The following is a 20,363-nucleotide window of genomic DNA, read 5'->3' on the forward strand; positions in this document are numbered from 1 at the left end:
AATCAACACAGTCCCCGAAATCGTAAACAGGCAGGAATTCGACTGAAAAACTCACGTTCCCGAATACCGGCCGTGCGCGAACCAAAACAAAGTCGAGCGAAGCGGCCTTCACTCGGCACTACACACCGCATTCATGGCACCAAAATTCCAGGGCCACGAAATAATAATTCGAAAATCCGATCGAACATATAACTAACACAAGGGAATCACATAAATCATAGGGAAACACATAAATATAATGATTGCACAAAACAAATTCACTTGCGCACGCTCTCTCTCCCGATTTTCGTTAATTGGTAATTTTCGGGCGAGAGGCCCCACGTTGGGCGCCAAAATTTTACGACGACGACGACGATGTCCTCACGGTCTCGCCGGCCGTGGAGGAGCGCGCCGTCGCTTTCTTCACTATAATCTCTATCAATATTCGCGATACTGCTCTCCGAAACCCCGATGGTAGCTCGACTGAGTATTTTAGAGATGTTATGTTGGGCGCCAGGTGCGATTCCTCGCACCACGATTCACGAGATCGCAGTATTTCTCAGGCGTGGGCTTCTTTGATCAACCGCGGATGGAATAGGGGAGGGAGCGTAGCGCAATCATCACACTCAAATACATAAAACATTAAATTTTATTTCGGTTAAGGCAGATAACAAGTGGACGATAGCGAGTTCCACGGCGAACAAGCAGAATTCGAGTACACGCCACGTGTCACCCCACGAGCGCGATACTCATTCCGTCGCTGAGCTGCACGGCAATCCCGATCGAATTCGCACAAGAGTATTCCCCGACATAAGTTGCAGCGAATTCCACCCGGACGGTCAAACGCGAGATGCTAACAAATAACCAACGCAATCTCCGTAAACAATTACGCAATTTCCCTACGGTCTACCGCGACAACGCTGGGGATCTTCTCACCCCTCGGAACGCACGAATGGCCCCACCCGTTAACTCGACACAACCGTGGGCCATTAATCCCGATGAAACGCACGTATAGCTACTTACAAATGGCATGAACTTAACCGGCAACGATAACTACGAGGCTCTCTCACGCGCGAGAGCCACTTCTCAAAACTACGGCACGGTTAAGCCAACGGCGTTCATGAAGTTCCACGCGACGAAATCACCCGCAACGACATTACGCGAACGAAATTACTCACAACGAAATCATACGCAACGAAGTACACGAAACGATATCACAACGAAATTACATGTACGCTGACTGTCGGCGGCCGTACGTTTTCATCCCCGAGGCGGGCACTCGCGATCCTTTGTCGCACGGGCCCTCCCGCGGTATGGCACTCGATATTCTTTAATTACAGCCGATTTCATACTTTACCGCGGCACAACGCGACTCCCGGGAGGGCCTAGGTGTTCTCGCGATCTTACTTCGAGGAAGGCTGAGCAGTGGCCTTACAATTTCGCCTCGTTCCGGCGGCTCGTCACTCGCTCTTAGGGCTGGATGTTGCCGGGATGGCGGCTCGCTCGACAGTGGCGTTTCCTTGATCCGGCGGGACCACGCAGGGCCCGCGCGCGCCCGCGCGCGCCGGTTTCCCTAGCCTGATCGGTGCTGCGCCCTGGCCTGCCAGCGATCCCTCTAGGCGATCGTCGCGCCCTTCGCGAGCGCCCCTCGTCACTGCGCCCATCCGCCGGCGGTAGTTTTGAAGTCCGCCTATTTGAGACCGGCTGTCCAGGCCGCGTCTCATCGTCCGGTTCCTCGACGGCCAGGCTGGACGGGCCATGGCTCGTCGACCGGGAGCGGTACTCAGCGGTGGTGGCCCCGTTCCTTAACGGGGACCTTCGTCGGGGCGTCCCCCGTATCCGGGCTGCAGTGCGCTCGTGCCATCCGTGACGCCTTGACAGGTCATCTGATCTGCCGGCTGTGGGCCCCAGCGTGACCCGCCCGCCGATCGTACGCCATCGGAAGCTCCTGGTTGTCCAGCCGTAAGTCCCTCGACGCGGCATAAGCCGTTACACTCGTCGTGACCCTGGCCATCTGCTCCGCACTCCCTTGACCTGTAACGCTCGCAAAAGGTCTTAATCCTAACCTAAAGGCTCGCTCTCCGCCCGCCTCGGGCGGAGGCACCATCCCTGACGCCTCCCTCGGCCGAGCTCCCATCTGGGGTAAGGGACGCGACTTTTGTCACGTCACAATATATATATATATATATATATATATATAAACACAGCATATAAAAAATATTTATTGTATACATTAATACTTATGTTGTACATGTAAAAAGTATTACATTATTTTATTTTAAAGAATGATGCATCATCATCGATTTGCTATCATAATATTTACGCTTAGCTAATACATTTCGTTTGTTTTTAAATTTTAGTCTTAAGGTAGCAAATTTTTTAAATAATTTTTGACGCAAATTATGACAATTATTAAGAATATGATCTGCTGGAACAGAATTAAATTTATCACTAACTGTATTGCTTGTAGATGCATTGAGAGATTCATTTGTAGTAATCCGAAATAAATTAAAGTATACATTAAGAAAAATTAAAATATATATGTCATTTTTTATTATTACATTTCATTATCTCACACCTACTTCTTGTTCACTTTGATCTTGATTTTGAACATCATGAATAATATGCTCTCTCTCTACTAGGTTTTCTGTAGGTTTCTGTAAGTTTTCTCTATGTATAGATTCTTGAAAGGATACTCTTTTTGTTATAAAAAAAACCGAAAATGGTTGGTACAGCGTGTGGTTTCAATTTTCTTTTATTATCAATTCTGTTCGGCTCCCACATTTCAGGAGCAAAATGCACCTATAAAAAGAGGTTAATAAAATATAACTATCAAAGAATAAATAACTTTATTTTATAAATAATGTTTAATATTTTAGTTTAATATGCCAATAAAAATAAACAGATTATATTAAAGTACAAAAACATGCTTCTCATTCATAGAAAACAATATTATATTTTAATACAAAATCATGCTTCTCATTCATAGAAAACAAGATTATATTTTAATAAAAAACCATGCTTCTCATTCATAGAAAACAAGAAAGCAATAGAAGAATAGCAAGATTAATGTTAATGTTTAAGTATTTAAATTAAAAGTAATGTAACTTGATTTCATGTACTTTTATATATACATAACCTGTATTTTATGGCTTTCCTTTTTGATAAAAATATTAATTTAATGGTATATACTATTTCTTTATACATTTTTTAATTAAATGATAAAATATTTAAAAATAAACTATTATAAATTAAATGAATAAAAAAATAATTTACCTCGCACAAGTAAGAACTATTTGTTGGCGTCCAATTTGGACGATTCATATTTTTAACCCATTGCTCTCGACGATGCTTATCTCTTGGGAATATCTTCATGATATAGCCCTTTGCAGAGCTATTGTTACAAAATTCTGCGGCACATCCACCCATTATTACAATTTACTCTACTCGACCCAGTACACGCAGTATAAGCAGGTTAGAAGGCATTAACGAAGAGAGTGAGGTAGCACATATCTCTCTCTCTCTCTCTCAGGATTTTGCAGAAAAATGTCGGACAACCTAACTTAACCTTCTGATGTCCAGACTCTGATTAGAGGGTCTCTAGTAATGCCACTTGGTGTGAGACACTACCGTGTCTCTTGACTACTCATTAATATTGCATTTTTATAATACAAACTTCCAATTTAGAAAATGTAAAATGTAAAATAATTTATGTATTAATAATCTATATAATGTTATAATATATTAATATATTAATAATTTATAATATAATAATATATTAATGTATTTTAAATGTAAAATATGACATTTGCAAAATGATAGTCTTGTTTGCAAGTGAGGGTAAGTAACGGCGATTGATTCTTTAATGAAATTGATTTCCTGTTTTTCAAATACTGTAGAAACTGCATAAAGAAAAATATACTTATTTTATTATTTTAAAGCAGTAAAAAAGTACTTTTATATAAAAAATGCTTTATTGGTTTGTCAATTTCAGTGTGCGGATCAGACGTTGGAGTCTTCATTATTGTATCAGCTTCTTCCATTGCTGTAAGCGTCCATCTTCCAAAATAGGCAGTTGAATACATAAGACAACTGTATACAAAAACGAAATATAAAATATATAATTAAATAACTATATATATACTCATTATATTTGCTTTAGCCATGTAACACATATCTTGTACGTGAGGGGTGTCTATAATAGATGTGCTCGAGATGTTGACTTGCCTTGGAGTATTCAGACTTTTACTTGATACATCAGCTGAATCCTTTTCTGTATGATGGTTACTGACTTCTATCGGAACGGGAGACTTAACAGGCGTAGCCTTATCACAATGTACAGAGTTGATAACAGAGCCCACTAAATGTGAAGACGATTCGCCCAACGGGTCAACGGCTTCATTGTTTGTGGCATCGTGTAACAATTTTGTTGGTACAGCAAGCTTACTAAGCTGCGGATACTTATATGGGGCCTGTAATATGAAAGAAAATGTAATATTATTTGCGCTTTCACATATTAGTCATTGTTTCCGAATTTATGTTTACTCAGTAATTTTACAATTGAGCTGAACGTACGACTAGCATCGGAGCGCTCCATTGTTAGACTGACTGTTACGCGCGAGATCGATAGCTTTTCGGAGCATTGGGAATTTAGCAACCAATCGGTTCGCGAACAGTATTCCGCAGTATTTACGACAAATAAGCCGGGTCTAAGAATGTCACAGAGCGCTGCCAGAATATTAGGATCACGTGTACATCACCTCTCAGCTCACGTGTACTAGTGTCGAATGTTTGTGTGAGAAATTCATAAGCGCATTCCGTAACAGTCATAAAATTTATATCATTAACGAACCTGTGCAATGATGCGACCGCTCCCATCTTGTTTGATCCATTCACAAATAATAGCTGGTACCCATCGTAAGCGGTGAGATACCGACGACGGGCAGAGGCGCCGTACGGCAAACCGGGCTCGTGCGACGACCGGGTCTCCCGTTTAAGGGGGACCGGCCGCCTAGTAGTGTGTCACATTGTTTTGAGCCTTTCGACTCACGAGACTCCTAGAGATATCATTGCCACCTTTGACTAGAGAGGATACGGCCTTAGAGGCGTTCAGGCATAATCCCACGGATGGTAGCTTCGCACCACCGGCCGCTCGACCGAGTGCGTGAACCAAATGTCCGAACCTGCGGTTCCTCTCGTACTGAGCAGGATTACTATCGCAATGACTGGTCATCAGTAGGGTAAAACTAACCTGTCTCACGACGGTCTAAACCCAGCTCACGTTCCCTGTTGGCGGGTGAACAATCCGACGCTTGGCGAATTCTGCTTCGCAATGATGGTACCCCGGGAATAGCTGCTACCCATTGTCTTAATTGCTCGACATCTTTTGGCACGTGAAACACAGATCGATTAGATTTGTCGCCTCTATTGCCCATTTTGGATGTCGGTACAGCACACGGTTTTGTCATCGCCAAATAATTGATTGGTCTCCTCCGCAAAGCTATAGTAAATCTCGCCGTTTCTGCCGAGATCGGCGTCTTCGGCGATTACTCTGAGTATGCTGCGATGCAAAGGCGTGTCCTCTGTCACGGTGGTCTCGTACTCGATTTCGTGTCGAGAATCGTCACCACCACCGCGGCGTCCGCGTCGAGCGCAATCACTCTGTTTCTACCGTTGCGTTTGCTCGAGGTGGCACGCACTTTGAGCACATATCGGTCTTTGCGTTCGCGATTTAGCACGTCGACATTGCTGGTTCGAATCCGAATCAGGAGGAAGCAAAAATCATTGACCGTGCGCTCCTCCGCTTTAAAGAACTTTTCGCGATCGCCGCTCACTATGCAAAACTTTACGTCGACATCACTGTCTGGTGGACGCGAGCTTTATGCGGTTCCTCGGGCACAACGTACGTCTTGCCGATGGAATTCTCGGGAATGGAGACAATGCACTTTACGTAGCTACGACAATCACTACAGTCTGACTGTGACCGTGATAATCATAAAGCTTGATTTGTTGGTTATGTTTGTCGGCATTACTTGTTCGTAACGACCCTCGTGGCGGTAAAACGAATTAAAAGTTGCCTCAATAAGCGACCTACCCCCACCACTGAAAATTGAGCGAGTTTCCAGACCTGTATGTAAGACCGTGGTACCAATCTTATCGCGTATAGCTATATAGCGACTCTCACACCTCATTGGCCGGAATACGGAGCGATGGAGAGCCGCCTTAAGACTTACACACCAGCGCCGCAATCGCAAGCGTGCGCACCTACAACGGCCGAAACGACACTCGTACCTCGTGTCTCGATAATAACGGACGGATTACTCTTACGTTCTTATAGTCAGACATAACGTACTTTCGCATAGTGTTCACGACAACCCGCATAATACATATTGTACGCGAGGTCCGTGACCTATCTCGTTATCGAGCTAATTACTCACCAGTGTAAAGCTTCACCAAGACAACAGCGACACTTGGACTTCATAAGCCAATTTACCACGGATATACGCCACGTGACGGGACTCGAGAACAACGTAGCCGACGCTTTTTCGAGAATCAACGACATAACATTGCCAATTATTGTTTCGACAGAGGATATTGCGACAGCTCAACAAACAGATGACGAATTACGAAATCTTTTGTTAGTTCCAGGGACGCTCAAATTAAAACAGCTACGCTTGGACGGTACCGAGACAACAGTCTACTGTGACGTATCCACGGACAACATCAGACCATACATTCCAAGGCCCCTAAGAAAAAGGATATTCGACGTAGTACATAACACAGCACACACCAGCGGAAGGACAACACGCAAACAAATCGCGACCAAGTTTGTTTGGCCGTCCATGAATAAGGATATCACAAACTGGGCTCGCACATGCTTACCATGCCAACGTGCTAAAATTAGTAGACACGTCAGGAGACGACCCGAGCACATACATGTTCCTGATGAACGATTCGCACACATACACCTGGACATAGTTGGACCTCTCCCACCATCACGAGGATATCGATACTGCATAACAATGATAGATCGATTCACACGATGGCCGGAGGCAGCCCCAATCACAGATATCACAGCCGATACCATCGCGGACACCTTTTTCGCGACATGGGTAGCACGATTTGGAACGCCTACCATCATAACAACGGATCGAGGATCACAATTCGACTCTCAGCTATTCAACGCATTAACCAAGATGATAGGAAGCAGAACGCATCGCACCACGGCGTACCACCCGCAATGAAACGGCGCAATCGAGCGATGGCACCGCTCACTCAAGGCCGCCATCAAATGCCAGGAAACCGCCGACTGGGTCAAAGCTTTACCCGTGGTCATGCTCGGACTCCGCAACGCTTTGAAGGAGGACATCGGAACATCCGCCGCAGAGCTCGTATACGGAACACAACTCAGGTTACCAGGAGAATACTTCATACAGGAGGAACCTTCTCAGGACCAACTCCCATTCCTAGAGCATCTCAGACAATCCATGCGGAACATCCGACCAAGGCAAACGGCACATCACAACAAGCCACAGACATTCACACACAAAACACTCCATATATGCACCCACGTGTTTGTAAGAGTCGACAGCGTAAGAAGACCACTTGACCAACCATACGAAGGACCTTATGCTGTACTCGAAAGAGTCAGCGATTTTTGTTTCAGAGTCGACATCAAAGGACAACCAACCGATGTTTCAATCGACCGCTTGAAACCGGCTTTCCTAGAGATCAACCCCGACGAACCTCCGCCACAGGAACGTACCTACAGCAGGAGGGAACAGCCACATCCCACCCCAACCGGCAGCAGGGCCGGCCCGGGAACCTCCCAAAGCACGGAGACGAGGCAGCTGAGAAAAGTTCATTTCGCTCCCTAGCCAGGTCACTCGGGGGGGAGTACTATAGCGACTCTCACACCTCATTGGCCGGAATACGGAGCGATGGAGAGCCGCCTTAAGACTTACACACCAGCGCCGCAATCGCAAGCGTGCGCACCTACAACGGCCGAAACGACACTCGTATCTCGTGTCTCGATAATAACGGACGGATTACTCTTACGTTCTTATAGTCAGACATAACGTACTTTCGCATAGTGTTCACGACAACCCGCATAATACATATTGTACGCGAGGTCCGTGACCTATCTCGTTATCGAGCTAATTACTCACCAGTGTAAATACTTACCGTTAAAACTGTACATACTTTGTGATTTGTGATACTACGTTCTTGTAAATATATGATTGTCTAATAACCCGAGTCATTGCTTGAACACGCAATCCTGACCGGCCATCGCGGCCAATAGTAGAATTCGTACACGCGAAACTCCACAGCTATTGCTAGTCTGGCGCCATCTAATGGCTGGGGTACTTATGCTCTATCTAAACCGGAGAATAATCCTACTACAAGCTCATTCTAGTAGTGTAAATAGATAACAATCATACTGAAGTTATTATAGCTTTCAATCTTACTAACCTAAAACAACTTAAAATTGTGCAGTGTAGACGGACGACCATAGTCAGATGAGCCGCGAGTAGAATCATCCTCAGGTCTAGAACAAGCATACGCGGCTTTCTTACGGCCAGGGTTTAATGCAAACGAATACAAGAACGGAACGCGATATTTACAGCGATCTATATAGACGTATATGGAGAAACGGAACGCGATAGTTACAGCGATCTATACAGGTTCATACGGAGAAACGGAACGCGATATTTACAGCGATTTATACGAATGCATACGAAGAAACGGAACGTGGAAGATATACAATGTTTTACGCAGAGGTATCCGGGAATCGGATTCTGACACATGTGTCGATTACGCGACGAGTACGCGGGAGATTACGGTACGCGGACTATGTACAATCGATATGCGGATCTCCCGGGAAAAAACGCGAGTCGCGATCGGGAAAATCCGGAGGAAAGGAACGGCCGGTCAGGATGAGGCTAGCCGGCCGGTCGGTTCTAGGAATTCCCGGTGTTTCGGTGACAAGACTACTTGTCGCGAGACCAAGTTTCCTTGGCCCCGCTATTTTGCCGTTGCTACCGAGAATTGATAGGGTGACGGAGTTCGAACAGCGCCCAAGACCACTTGGAACGAGGTCCAGATCACTGGACCCCTTTCGTTGCCGCTCTAGGAGTCGGAAAGTGGCTTTCTTTCGGGATCAACGGATCAGATTGCTGTCTCGAGAAAAAGTAATTTTTCTCGCGGCGGCACCGATATTTTATACCCCTCCCCCTTGGAGCGATAAATTCGGTGGGAGTCTAACACCACGAGGGACAGTGAGAATGGGCGGACATGCGGGCGGGGCTACCGCATTCCCGCTGAACATAAGACCACCCCTATACTAGAGGTGCGGCGGGTAAGGGCTAATGTCCACCCATCCCGTCGCAATACGATAAGCAGCTCACGAGCTGGGAAGGGCCTAAGCCTTCCGGGCAGGTGCCCAACAAAACGGGCCTGGCGCTGGGGGACCCCGGAAGAATCAGAGTGCGTTTCCTGGGGTCCCCCCCTCTAATAAGCGCCGCGAGGGACATCCGCAAGTGTTTTAGCCAATAGGCTAAACGCATGCAGTATTACTGGCGATGTGCATGCATGGAATCCGGCACTCCCCTCGCCTCTCCCCGGAGGTTGGGGGGGGGTCTTCCCCTCTTGGGGCTACTGGGTAAACCGGGCGACCGGGATCCCAGTAGTAAAAAATTTCTCCTGCAATAAAAAAAAAGATTGGGTGGGGGTAACCGATCTTCGTGCGAGCCGCACGCCGAGCAAAGTGGTGCGGAATCACGGTTTCGGGCGCGCTCTCGCACTCGATCGGCGAAGATCGGCTCCCGTAGGCGCTGGTCGGAGCTTCGAGGGGAATATCGGTGCCGCAAGCCGTTAATTGCTCGCGCACACAATTTTATGAGCGATTAAAAAATGTGGGCGCACCGCGCCCTGTCTTCGTCCGACAGATGGTCGGTCGGGCGGCATCCGGCTGGTGGTGGCCGGGAGTTCGATGCATCTGAAGGGGGCGCGCGCGCATCGTTACAATATATTAAATACGTAAGTATATAGCATTTTCATTGCATTTTATTTCATATAAAATATAATGTGTTATATACGTATTTAATGCAATAGGTATAAATAATGTCTAAATACGTAGGGAAGACCGGCGCGAAGTCGTCACTATTTTTTCGGTTCCGATTTTTAACAACAAAACAAATAATTTCCCGGGGAAAAAAACCCTTATAATGTCTTATATGTTCATATAAGAAACGGTCTTATATGCTCTGTGACGTTGCGGCCCGCCGCTTCGTGGCAGCGCCCCGCCGCCGTCACAAGGCGCGGAAATTTGCGCCCAGGGACGAGCCAGAGGGGCGACGACGAGATCTCCAGAGGCCAAAAAGTCGATATCGTTTCCGCGTTTTGACTATTCTTTTATTTTCATGTGTAATTATAATGCGCGCGGCGCCTCACCCACACCACGGCGAATCTTCGAGGGAGTACCAATAACGAAAGGGGTCCGGGAGGACCAAGGACCGAGGAGGGGTGGCGAGAGCGGAAACTACAGGGATCACGGGCGGCGAGAGCAACGCGGCAGGCGTGCGGCGAAAGGGGCAGCGATGGACAAGGCCGCCGATAGCGGGGCCCCAGGTACCGGGGAAAACCCGGCCTCAGCAATCTGCCTCCACGGAATACCGGCCCGCGGGGTGACTGATGACCGCCCCGAAGGCAACCGGAGGCACACCGGCCAGAACAAAGTCCAGTCCGCTGCCCGAGGACAAATTGAAGAAGTCGCTACGCCGCCGAGGGACCGTTGCGCGCCCCCGATGGATCCACCTTACGACGATCCTGCGTTAGAATATCGCGCAAGCTTGCAAGCTCGCTCTCGATTGGTTGGCACGCCCCTACGGAAGGGGGTGCCGCATCGATTTCGTTATCGAGCGAATCTAGCGAGACACTCTCTGGTCGTCCGTCGGCGAGTCCGAACGTTTTCTTAAACTACGCGATAGCCGCCCCGAGTCGGGAAAATCTGTTGCGCTGCGGCGATCCTCCGTACGAGGTGACGGCAAGGAGCCCTACGAGGAGACATCACATCGGTGAGGTTGCCCGCAGTAATTAATCGCAAAATGTAACGCCACGACGCCGCCCTCCGGTGCACGCTCTCGTCCGGGATAACGTTGTAATATCGCGACGCGTGCGGTCCCTTGAGACCGCGTATCGAATGGCGATCGACAGCAAGAGCGAAGGGCCTCGGGATGGTATCGTGGCCGCGGAATTGAAGTAAAGACGCGATTGCGAGCCTCTGGAGATCGCGATAAATTCGTGGCGAAATCTGTTGCTGCGCGTCCGTTTCGCATAATGTCCGCGCTCGTGGTTGTGCCTCGCGCCTTCCGTGTTCCCGGCGCATCAAATTACCAAGCATTGCTCTTGTAGAATCTCGCATACGTCGGCACATCATTCACATTAATCGGCCGTCTGTGAGTGGCTAATTGCCTCAGAGAATCGTGCGTGTTAGGGTAGTTATGTTCGGATGCGTTGTTCGGTGATTGCGTGTTATTATTGCTCGCGGTAATCCCGCACATTTTCCTCGCGTTTCTTCCAGTATTTCGCGCTACGCCGATTGCCTCGGCGTCTCATTTTCGCGTTTGGAAATCACTGAGGACAGTATTGTCTTTGCCCGAATGACTGGCGCTACCGTTGGTCATTTCTCGCGTTAGATTAAGTCCATATTTTCGCGTTTGTTATAGTATTTCGCGTCTCCTTGCGATCGCGCCGAAATTGATCTCGCGTTATTGTGTTGCGTTCGATCCTCGTTACGTTGGGACGTGGCTTACGCCACGATTCGTACTTGCGTTAGGCTTAAGATAATTGGCGACAGAATTCTCGCGCGACTCCCGGCGTTGCGTTCACGCACTCCGAGCGTGAGGTATCGTCCTGTCGCGACTTTTCCTGCGAGATCTTATTTTCTAATTCCGTGCTTATTTCGTGTTTGCCGTCGATGTTCCATATTACTTGTAAGTTTTGTCATACTGTTCTGAGATAGTCGCAGCGCCTTCTGCGCGTTACTATACGATAACGCCGTACCTCGTTTATTCTGGTGTCCGCGCTATTACTAATTCTTTTGTTTCATTTCTGACGCTCGCGCGACTGAGGATATGATTGTCTGACCGACTGAAGCCGACTCGGCTTTTATTGGTTCACGCGTGAATTTCTAACGAATAAATGTTATTTTGATTTGTTAATTGCTTGAGTTCGTGGCCTTATTTATGGCGTGTCACCCCGCCGAATATCGCGCCGCCCTTCCTCACCCCCGCCCCAGCCCTTAGGTCGAGCTAGCCGATTCCTCGCACATCCGCACGTCTCGCTTTGCATCTCGTGTTGGTTTTCTTTCGCGATTTCGCGGACGCGCGTTGACGCGTCTGGCGCCCAACGGTAAATTCGTTTCGCGAAGTGTCGGAGGTGCGAGGGAATCGTCGGAGAGGCCCGTCATTCCGCTCTCCTTACTCCTTTTGATCCGGCACACGCCCCGGAACGGTTCGGGAGTGAAAAAGTCGTGACAGCTCATATATGAATTTTGGCCGGATAAGATTCTATATGGTCAATATGGTCATATATGATTATATAAGATTATATACGAGGACATATATATTTAAATAAGTTTTAGAAAATTGTTATATATATTCAAATGTTATTTTTTAAGCGTGTCACTTTATTATAAGAGTGGACTCCACGATATAACTGATACAAAAATTGTGTCGCTCCAAGACAGCGTCGCGCGAGAATGGCGTGAGACAGTGTCGTGTTTTGATGCCGTTCTTATAACACTGTTTGTGTAAGAACGGCAAATTTTAAATACGAGAAACAGATCACATCGAATGTTATCTATCGGATACTTTGAGATGCAATATTTTGATCTGATCATATATAATCTTATATGACTATATAATTTCATATACGATTATATTATTTTCAATTTAAATTATAAGGTATGTTTGCAAAATAATACGATTTATATATTTGTTTATAAGAACTATAATATATATTATATAACAGTTTTTTTCACGATTTATATTAAGGAATTATTAACAAATTTCACTGTTTACGAAAATATTTTATAAAAATTAATATGTCAATTAAAAAAAATAAGTATTTTATGCAAAATTAAAAAAAGAAGTAAACTTAAAATAACATAAGCAATAAGAAGTGCCGTTTTCGGTCGAAGCGGATCTTGATGCTTAATAATATTTCACAATACAATTATTATTAAATATACATGTTTCAGTTTTTTTGGCACTGCGCGTGCCAATATGGACTTAAAACGCAATTGTGTAAACTAAAATTAAAAATAATATTGTATATCTCATATTAATTTGATATTGTCAAGTAAAATAATATACACTAGAAGAATATTTATAATAGTTATACAAATTTATATGGATAGATCCATTACAGAGTATAGATTCATATATGATTATCTTTAACCTTATAAATATACTTTTATATGATCACACATAATAATATACTAGTATATAAGACTATATATAACTATATAAAGTTATACTTAAAAAGGTTTAGCCATATATATATATATATATATATATATATATAATATTGTTCAAGGTTATATTTCCATTTCTTATATGGCTATATATAATTATATATCTACTAATATGAACAAATAAGAGGTATTTTTTTCCCAAGTATATAATCATATATGCTCATACATAATAATATATAATTATATACTCTCATATATATATATATATATATATATATATATATATATAGTAAAATGTGGTATACCGTTGTAAAAAGTGAATCCTTGGCTACAAAATTTATACGGACATTTTTAGTTTATTCGCTTTGTTCAACTGGTATAGAGTAAAAACGACAAAGGTGCAAAAATTGAAATGTCAAAATTGCTGGGGCGGAGTTGTTACTTCATTCTCGGACTGAATTTGTAACGATGCACCCCCACACATGCATCATTCCCGGCGAAGAACTGCCGGATGCCGCCCGACGATCTCCATCAGGCGAGGAAAGGGCGCGGTGCGCCCACCTTATTTTTAAACGACTTAACTCCGATCGTGTGCGCGGCACTCCGCCGCACCGACATCTTCCCGGGTCTCCGACAGAAACCGAGGGGAGCCGAGCGCCTCCGAGCGCGAGCACGCTTACCGCCACGCCGATTCCGCTCCGCTCCGCCGGCGGCGCGGCTCACGCGGGAATCGGCCTCCCCTCCCTAGCGTACCACCCGGGCGAGTATAAAATACCGGCGCCGCGACAGGTAGAGACTCCAATCCGAGTCTAGCTGCCTGTGCTCCGATACCCTCGGAGACGAGTACCTTTCCGCTTCCTAGGCCAGCTTACGAAACGGGGTACAGCGTTCTGTGCCTCGTTCGAGAGTTCTCGAGCGCTGACCGCCTTCCTACCCGAAACACCCCGTCTGCCACGGTAACCAGGGGTCGAGCGTGCTCGGCCTCTCGACAAGAGTTCTTGCCGCCGGAACAGTCGGACCTCCTCGTCAACCGATCGGCCAGCCTAGCCCCTGGCCGTTCGTTTTCCTTCCCACCGCGCCGCGTAATTAACACCAGATCGTAGCGCGAGAAAGAAACCGCGCCGGATAACATACACGCGATTCTCGCGCCGCGGGCCGACCAGCCATTGGCCGGCTTCAAGGCCCGTTCGCACGCGTACCGCATCGCGCCGGTACGGACCACCTGATTCGCGTCCGCCGCATACACCGAATGCGTTGTAATTATCGCGGCCGTCTTATAGCATATAATCCGCCCGCGTCCGCCGCGTAAACCAAATGCGTTCCCGAAATTTGCAATTATCGCGACCGTCTTATAGCATATAATCCGCCCGCGTCCGCCGCATAGAACGAATGCGTTCCCGAAATTCGCAATTATCGCGACCGTCTTATAGAATATAATCCGCCCGCGTCCGCCGCATAAACCGAATGCGTTTCCGTACTTTGTAATTACCTCGACCGTCGTCTAGATTATAAACCGCCCGCGTTAGCCGCATGGTCCGCATGCATCCCCGTTGTAACTATCGCGACAGTCTGTTGTAATTGAACCACTGTAATAAACCACGTTCCGTATCAAAACTGCCTTCTGTCTCTGGGCCTACCATCGAACTCCTGGTCCGGCGAGCTAGTCCGCGTTCGATATAAACAGCCAAAAGGCAGGCCGTTACAAATTTTAAATAAAAATTCATAATTCCGATCATGAAAAATGATAGGATACGTTTTATTAATTATTTTTTAATAAAAAAAATGGAAATATTAATTAAAAACACGATGGCGGAAAATAATCAAAAGAAAAGCGCACACACTTATGTGCCCTACGCTTGCACGAAATGCACTGTTTCTCATCAGCTCTATTCTGTCATCTCTGAGCACACGCAGCACATATTATCCAAGTTCTCGCCGGATTCAATTTTTGCACCTTTGTCGTTTTCACTCTATACCAGTTGAACAAAGCGACGTAGACTAAAAATGTCCATATAAACAAATGATAAAGGAAAGGCCAATAATCGAGCAATAATGGATGTTAATTTTTATAATTATTAATCACATATATGTAAACAATTTAACGGAAGGTTTTGACTTCACCGAGTCTTCTTCAGCCGTAGAATAATCGCAATGTAATTCCTAATAACTAACCATATAAAATTCTTAACCTACGCAATGTAATTCCTAACTAACCATATAAAATTCTTAACCTACAGAGTCACATCACCGTTCGAAGGTTTGACAAATACATACAGGGATATTGTCGTTGCATCTATGAAGTCAAAGGTAAAAACGGAGGTCATCAGCGAGCAAATTAACATAATTGATTCCTCGTTCGGAGGCGAGAGTAAATAGGGTTCGGTCCATAAGGATTGTTGCTTCGTTGTTTTGTCAAGATTGTGTAGTCAAGGTGTAAAAATAGTTGTATATATTTGTCAAAATATCTTTCAAAGTGCGATGTAATGCTCTGGCTCGTGTTACTTATGTCAAATGACTGCCTTATAATGTCCGTATACATTTTGTAGCCAAGGGTTCACTCTTTACAACGGTATACCACATTTTATAAAATTATTTATTTTGTTGTTAAAAATCGGCACCATGTAAATAGTGACGACTTCCCCCGGTCTCTTCTATATAATACATAGCATGTATACCGCGCATATTATATAATGTATGAATGTATCAAACACGTAGTTGATACATATTTAACAAAATGTAATAAGATGGCGTACCGCAGTAGCGCCACTAACCTCAAAAAATCATTAAACAGACAGTTTTCGATCACGTAATCGTAGTTGTTATCTGAGTGTAGGACAATAAACATTCCAAATAGCAAAGCGTGTCTGAGCAAAATTGCGCAAACCTGTGATTGCTTATGATGCTGGCAACTTGCCGTACATTTGCTTCAATTGATTTCGAGTAATTTAATATTTGAAGCAACACGCAGGCAACATTGGATATATGTATTGCCAGCAATTTGTCGGCAAGAGAGCAGCATCAAATTTACTTTGCGTTGCTAACAATATGACAGCATTGTGTGATCCTATGAATTATTACAGCAACATGACAGCAACACAGCTCAAATTTTGAATCAGACGATTTTAGACCGCAGCATAAGTTGCCAACAAATTGTTGGCAAGTTGCTATACAAAATTGTTATATCGTGAAGGCATCAACTTTCCGACAAATGCGGAAAAATTTCAATATTAAAAAAAAAAACGCAAAAAAAGCTTGAAAAAATTAGAAGTGAATGCCGACCCACTTTGGGTCAAGGCTTAAAAATTTTGATATCTGACACAAGATTTTTGAGAATTTTTTCAGATTTTTAAATTGTGGCCATCAATATGTCGGTTTAAAAAATTATAACTAAATCAATTTTATAAAAAAAATCTAAAAAAAATTTTGAGTGCATTTTAGAGTTGGAACAATAACATGAAAAATCGCTGACTAAATCCGAGAGGTCGAGGGTCAAACCCAGGTCAATTTGGCATGGAATGCCCTATATATTTAATATTTTTATATTGAAGAGAGAAAGCTACATCTAAAATAGTTTACAATATTTTTCTGCAACAGTATTTTGCTATTCGATCATTACAACTTTAAAAGATACAATCTTTATCAAGAAGTACATATCTGCTACCTGCTTTGTATTTCTATTACGTTTTCAATGAATTTCTGAGTCAAACCCAAGTCGATTTGGCATGGAATGCCCTATATATTTAATATTTCTATATTGAAGAGAAAGCTACATCTAAAATAGTTTACAATATTTTTCTGGAACGGTATTTTGCTATTCGATAATTACAACTTTAAAAAATACAATCTTTATCAAGAAGACATATCTGCTACCTGCTTTGTATTTCTGTTACGTTTTCTTACATTCACAATAGGCTTGTACCCAGATAGCCAAATGCTGTGAGTTTGTTGCCATGTTGCCAACAAGCAGCTTGTTGTTAATGCAACTAATTTTGACAAACTCGGGACAAGGTGGGACAGCATTATGCTTGTCGGGTTGAACTCATATGAATTATGTTTCTATTAACAGCAAATTGATTGCAACGTGTCAGCATTAATTTGTGAGGGGTTTGTGACAATTTCATATTGCCAACACTTCGTTAGCAACGAGATACAATTAAAAAACTTTATAGCTTGATGACATATACACAATAACGGATGGAAATCATTATATATGTGTTGTTGCCGTCATGTTTGCATCATGATGCTCAAGATGGAACAATGAATTATTCATTGCTGTCATGTTGCTGACATGTTGCAGACAACATAACGTACCAATATTGCGGACCGTTTGCTCTTAAAAATGCGTCAACTGATTGCATGTTAAGCAGTCGTGTAGCTGTATTTGTAACGTGTTCTATTTCGATTTCAGCTAATTTATAGCAAATATATGAAAACACATGCAATGCATTAGTTTGCTCAATATGCTCTATCACGCTTGGCTATCTGAGTATGTATTGACTCAGGATTAGGGCCAGCGCACGTACATTGCCGTAACGTCTTACGCCTTACGTGAGAGTTTTGCGCTACGCGACATGTAAGCAAATCTTACGGCAACGCACAAAGAAGAATGTAACGTAACGTACATAATGTAAGACTTATTACGTTATGTTTTTTTTTGTGCGTTGCCGTAAGATTGGCTTACGTGTCGCGTAACGCAAGATTGATACGTACGACGTAAGACGCTACAGCAATGTACGTACGCTGGCTTTTACTTTGAAAAACATAAGTTTCTAATCGAAAGTTGCTCTATCCCCACTCCTCTACAGATATATATGCCCCTTAAGTTTGGCAACGACCTTCAGATACAACCTGTATATACATATATATATATTTAGACCCTATATATTATAAATATAATACAATACATATTAAATTACATATGTCATATTTTGTAATTATAATATATTATATAGATAGATATATAATATGATATAATATAAATATTATTATATATATTCTATGTATCTTTTTTATTCTTACTTAGTTTTACGATTAAAAAATATCTAAATTTACATAAATGTGTTTCTAGGAAAAAATTATCTATTTTTGATGAAATACGATACAGATAGATTCTGTATCTTCTGTATGATGATCGCATGGTACGACTAGAGAACAAAACGCACATCGGTAAATGGTAACAAATAGTGTGTATTTGGTCTTATGTTTATTTCTATCAGTCCAAATTAATTTTAAACTCGATTTAACTTATTTTTATCTTTTTAATAAGTTAAACCAGAGATTGAAGTACAAATAGATATTAATTGCGCGAAAAAAACGTAAACATACCGAGAACAGGAAGAGAGAAAGAGAAAGAGAGAGAGAGAGAGAGAGAGAGAGAGAGAGAGAGAGAGAGAGAGAGAGAGAGAGAGAGAGAGAGAGAAAGCTGGTACTGCTGGTATCGTTGGTACTTACCGCAGGCACAGTATCCTCGTCGAAATAAGAGAAGTCCTTGAACGCCTCCTGTCTCGCTAGGGCGACAGTATCATTGGATGACATGTCTGGAGTACGACTCGACAACAAGTGACTGAGCTATGAACCGTGTTTCTCTCGACTGTCGCGCATCGCTCGTGCAAAGTGCGAATGACGGCACTTCTCCGCCTAGTCCGCCTTCACGCGTTTGCTGCTTCGTCTATTCTCATCTGTTTCCACCTCCTCCCGGTCAAACAACGGAGCGGAGCAGACGCGATTGCGCGAGCTCACGCGGGAACGTATAAAATCTTGAATCTATTAAGAATAAATTTTGAAAATACCCGCTGTAAGGTTTGTCAATAGAATGCCCGTAGAAATATAACAGAATTTGGTAACAGAGTATATAATGGCAGATTTACTTTAAAAATAAGTAAAATCTGCCGTTTCTTAGCCATTTATGATAAATGTAGTCTATATTTAGTAAATGTTTATGAAATGACAAAGTCTGTTCAGTTTTCTCCGACAATCAGCTATCAAATTACGGGTTTTCTTTTGCTGAACTGACTGCACTAGTTCAGAGTTTATTTTTTTCCTTCCAATCTCCGATAGGAAAAGATTCATAACATATCATATATATGACAAAATCTGGATGAAATTGGAAATGCTGCAATTGTTTTAATATTTGCAGTAACACTAATAAAAATTTAGACCTTTGTGTAAATATTGATAAATATTTGCACAATTTACTTATGAATAGTATTTCAGCAAGACAGCAGCAATATGAGAAACTATCTTATTAGCGAAATATTTTTAAAATTAAATTTGGAAAAAAATTGCAAAATAATTGAGAATTATATTTAAGTTTTATTATGTATTATTCCTGTATTACGTAGCATATTCTGTGTTTTCTGGGTCGCCAATAGATGACACTCTTTCTCGTACGTAAAATATAATGAACGGTGGTATACTCGTATATCGTATATATAACTATTATACAAGGTGTATATGAATATACCTGTTACAAACTTCTAGGGGATATAGGAGGTTTAAAGTAGACCAAATTTTAATAAAGAATTTATGTCCGAAAACGCACCATTTGCGAGCTGCAAACTGGAACTGTTAGTATGTTCAGTAATAGGGAATAATTCTCACAATAACTTTATTTGCTTACATTACATTACAAAAATGTTTAATTTAGCAATGCCAAAACAGATGGCTACAATAAATACTCATAATGATGACTACCAACTTCGATGCAAACATTGCACCTGCGAAGTATTTTCTGATACATTTTTTCAAAAATGTTAGGCGTCATTTGGGATTTCTTGCGCTGCGGCCAGAATGCGTGCTATCAGATCTTCCTCTACAAGGTCTCGTAAACCTTTTTGTAATGTAATGTAAATAAGCAAATAAAGTTATTACGAGAATTATTCTTATTACTGAACATACCAACAGTTCC

At 43.3% G+C, this 20,363-nt stretch overlaps 2 protein-coding genes across 3 annotated transcripts; one reads left to right on the forward strand and one right to left on the reverse strand.

Moving 5' to 3' along the window:
- Positions 1-3,254: 3,254 nt before the first annotated feature.
- Positions 3,255-20,337, reverse strand: LOC143908508 (uncharacterized). Of its 2 annotated transcripts, none has more exons than XM_077426193.1 (4): positions 18,908-20,337; positions 4,207-4,451; positions 3,538-4,071; positions 3,255-3,389 (listed from the first exon to the last, which is right to left on the reverse strand). In XM_077426193.1, exons 1-3 carry the CDS (start codon positions 18,989-18,991, stop codon positions 3,915-3,917), a joined length of 486 nt encoding a protein of 161 aa, XP_077282319.1. In that variant the 5' UTR covers positions 18,992-20,337; the 3' UTR covers positions 3,255-3,389; positions 3,538-3,914. The 2 variants fall into 2 exon arrangements, with proteins under 2 accessions (XP_077282319.1, XP_077282320.1); XM_077426194.1 differs by lacking the exon at positions 18,908-20,337 and adding an exon at positions 4,555-4,825.
- LOC143908507 (uncharacterized) lies at positions 5,164-8,409 on the forward strand. The gene has a single exon (XM_077426192.1). The coding sequence runs from the start codon at positions 7,314-7,316 to the stop codon at positions 7,854-7,856; it is 543 nt and encodes a 180-aa protein (XP_077282318.1). The 5' UTR covers positions 5,164-7,313; the 3' UTR covers positions 7,857-8,409.
- Positions 20,338-20,363: the final 26 nt, after the last annotated feature.

This window comes from Temnothorax americanus, unplaced genomic scaffold, assembly GCF_048541705.1.
Source record: "Temnothorax americanus isolate GAGA-0224 unplaced genomic scaffold, ASM4854170v1 Scaffold97, whole genome shotgun sequence".
In the NCBI taxonomy this organism is placed as follows: domain Eukaryota; kingdom Metazoa; phylum Arthropoda; class Insecta; order Hymenoptera; family Formicidae; genus Temnothorax; species Temnothorax americanus.

Coding starts and splice junctions, on each gene's coding strand:
- LOC143908507 (XM_077426192.1), top strand. CDS start 7,314: ATGCTCGGACTCCGCAACGCTTTGAAGGAGGACATCGGAACATCCGCC.
- LOC143908508 (XM_077426193.1), bottom strand. CDS start 18,991: ATGTCATCCAATGATACTGTCGCCCTAGCGAGACAGGAGGCGTTCAAG. Junction 4,452..18,907: donor ACGAGGATACTGTGCCTGCG/GTAAGTACCAAC, acceptor TTCATATTACAG/GCCCCATATAAGTATCCGCA. Junction 4,072..4,206: donor AAAAGTCTGAATACTCCAAG/GCAAGTCAACAT, acceptor TTTTGTATACAG/TTGTCTTATGTATTCAACTG.